The 2440-nt window shown below is 42.0% G+C and overlaps 1 protein-coding gene across 1 annotated transcript in view; it reads left to right on the top strand.

The window, feature by feature from the left end:
• Positions 1-2102: 2102 nt before the first annotated feature.
• The window catches only part of LOC102197613 (CUB domain-containing protein 1-like), a 6625-nt gene continuing 6287 nt past the window's right edge, over positions 2103-2440 (top strand). The window contains exon 1 of the mRNA XM_005744512.1: positions 2103-2232. Coding sequence (XP_005744569.1) covers positions 2163-2232 — 70 coding nt within the window. The 5' untranslated portion in view covers positions 2103-2162. The remainder of the gene's footprint in view (positions 2233-2440) is intronic.

Below are 2440 nucleotides of genomic sequence, written 5' to 3' on the forward strand. Positions count from 1 at the left end.
CTGTCGTTCTTGATGCCAAGGGCTGCTACAGGGCCGGTAGGCATACTGCAGGGGATCCAGAGTGTGTGCAATATTGCTCTTAATGTAGGCCATCACCACTCTCTCAAAATCACTTTGCAATGATTGGAGTGAGTGTAACAGGTCTGTAGTCGTTTAGGCAGGTGGCTGGGCTATTCTTGGGGACAAGGATGATAGTTGTGGTCTTGAAGCATGTGGGAACAATGCTCTGGCTGAGGGAAAGGTTGAAGATGGAGGTGAGAACATCAGCCAGCTCGTTAGCACATGCTCTAAGGGCTCGTCCAGGGATGTTGTCTGGTCCTGCTGCCTTGCGGAGGTTGATCTTCCTCAGGACCTTGTGTACTTGGTCTATTGAGACCGCTGGCAGGAGAGAGGGTCAGGTGATCTGGGGGTTCTGGAAGGTCTTGGAGGTCTGGGAGATCTAGGAGGTCTGGCGGGTATGGGAGGACTGGAAGGTCTGGGAGGTCTGGGGGTCTCAAAGCTGGTGTAAAACACGTTGAGATCATCTGGCAGTTGGCATATATCACAGCATTCAGGGCCTTTATAAGAACAGACAAAATTACTAAACTGAATCAATTTCAGCTTTCATTTTTTATTATGTATATTTTAGTAATAATTACATTTCATTATCTGTATCTTTACCAGACATTTGCCACACAGGTGTAGATACTGTAAGTGCAGCTCTCTTCACCTACCTAACTCTTCCTTTGCACTGACAGTCACACACAAACACATTGTATTCAACTAGAAAATCACGAAAAACATAAACTTACAGCTTTCACAAAAATATCGTCAATGAATGTGGACAAAGCAGAAGCTATGGTTGACTCTGACATGTCGATTCTTGCCAGTTTCTCTTTGCTTTCTCTCTCTTGTTGAACAAGGAGTTGGCTGAAGAAAACCTGCCAGTGAGGAGGTTAGGTTCAGACTCTGTTACCCTGGTAACTGACTCAGAGTTAAAGTTTAACTTAACTTTCTGGAACTGAAAAACCCGAGTTTCCCTCATCTCGGGAATAACAAACTTGGACTTAGCTAAACCTGCTTCCTAGAATAGCCCCAGTAATGAATCTCCAATGAGCTTAAAACATGTTGTGGATGAGAGAAGCAGTGAAAACACAGCACTTCAAGCCGGAGAAACTCAGAACATAACAGGCTCTGTTTTAGTTTATAATCTGTCAGCTGTGGACTCTGTGACAGTAAAGACTAACTATTAAAACATAATGTTTTATGAGCATACTTTAATGCGTATATAACAATAACAATAAAATAATTCATTATTAAGTTGCATTTTAGAATCTAGACAAGCTGGGATACATTAACAATGCTGGGAAATAGTCTGAAAGTTTTACACCAAACTTACAAATAAAATGCCATTTGCCACTCAAAGGTTTCCATTTGTCTCTGTGCCACTTGGAAATGGGTTGAGCAGCATGTACCGTATGTACGGTTACTGAGATACTGTAACACATCCTGACTAACCTGTTTGTCCTGTGAAGAGAAACTAAAAGTCAGGGTTTTTTCCTCACAGTTGAGCAACCACACAAGGCTGTTTATCGTTTTGGGGGGGGATTTCTTCATAATATAATTTTAGAAACCTCAAAGATCGTTTATGTTTCCACATTGTAAATCTTTCCAATTGGGAGTAACCATATTTATAGTTATCAATTTCTTATTCAGCAAATACCTCAATATATCCTTTGGGTTACTGTTTTGCACTCAACGATCTATTAAAAGATTAAAAAACTTCACAAGAAACAGAAGACAGCCACAGGTGTTAGGCGTCCTGCTCACATTAACTAAGGCTCTATAACAATGCGATCTTAAATCATGACATCTTTATTGAAATGACGTGATTAAGGGTGAGGTGTCGTTTCAGGCAACAGTTCTCGTATATTAGCTTCTTTTTAAAAAATTCTCCATGATACTTTTCAGGATTTTATTTTTTACTGGGCTACAGGGCTGTCCTAACGCATCTGTGTCCTATACCTGCCAATATGGTCCTCCTGACCGCGCCTTTAATCTTTACCTTGCGTAAACACTCCCTCCTTGCTGGCACACTTTCACAATTAGGAGTCAACAACAACTAGCTGAGCTTCAGTTAACACCCCAGGATTGAAGGTTTCAGAGCGTCACTGTAGGGCAGCATGTCCGTATCAACAGGCGCGGCCCTTCTGTGGATTTTACTTCTTACATTCACTGTCTCCACCGTGTCAGGTAACCTGAAACTTAAATATGAACCAGTGGGAGAGATTTGGTGTGAAATGTTGGTGAGGTGGTGGATCTGTCCGTTAAATACTGACACTAATGTCACTCAGAAGCTGAAAACAGCTGAAGCAAGAAAATCCCTTTCAAGAAGCTCTCAGAGCGTGAGTGTCAGGTGATACTGAGTACGGCTGTTTTCGGTAAATCGCCACGCCATATA

The sequence above is a fragment of the Pundamilia nyererei genome, unplaced genomic scaffold (genome assembly GCF_000239375.1).
Source record: "Pundamilia nyererei isolate P.nyererei 1_Seehausen unplaced genomic scaffold, PunNye1.0 scaffold00144, whole genome shotgun sequence".
Taxonomy (NCBI): Eukaryota; Metazoa; Chordata; class Actinopteri; order Cichliformes; family Cichlidae; genus Pundamilia; species Pundamilia nyererei.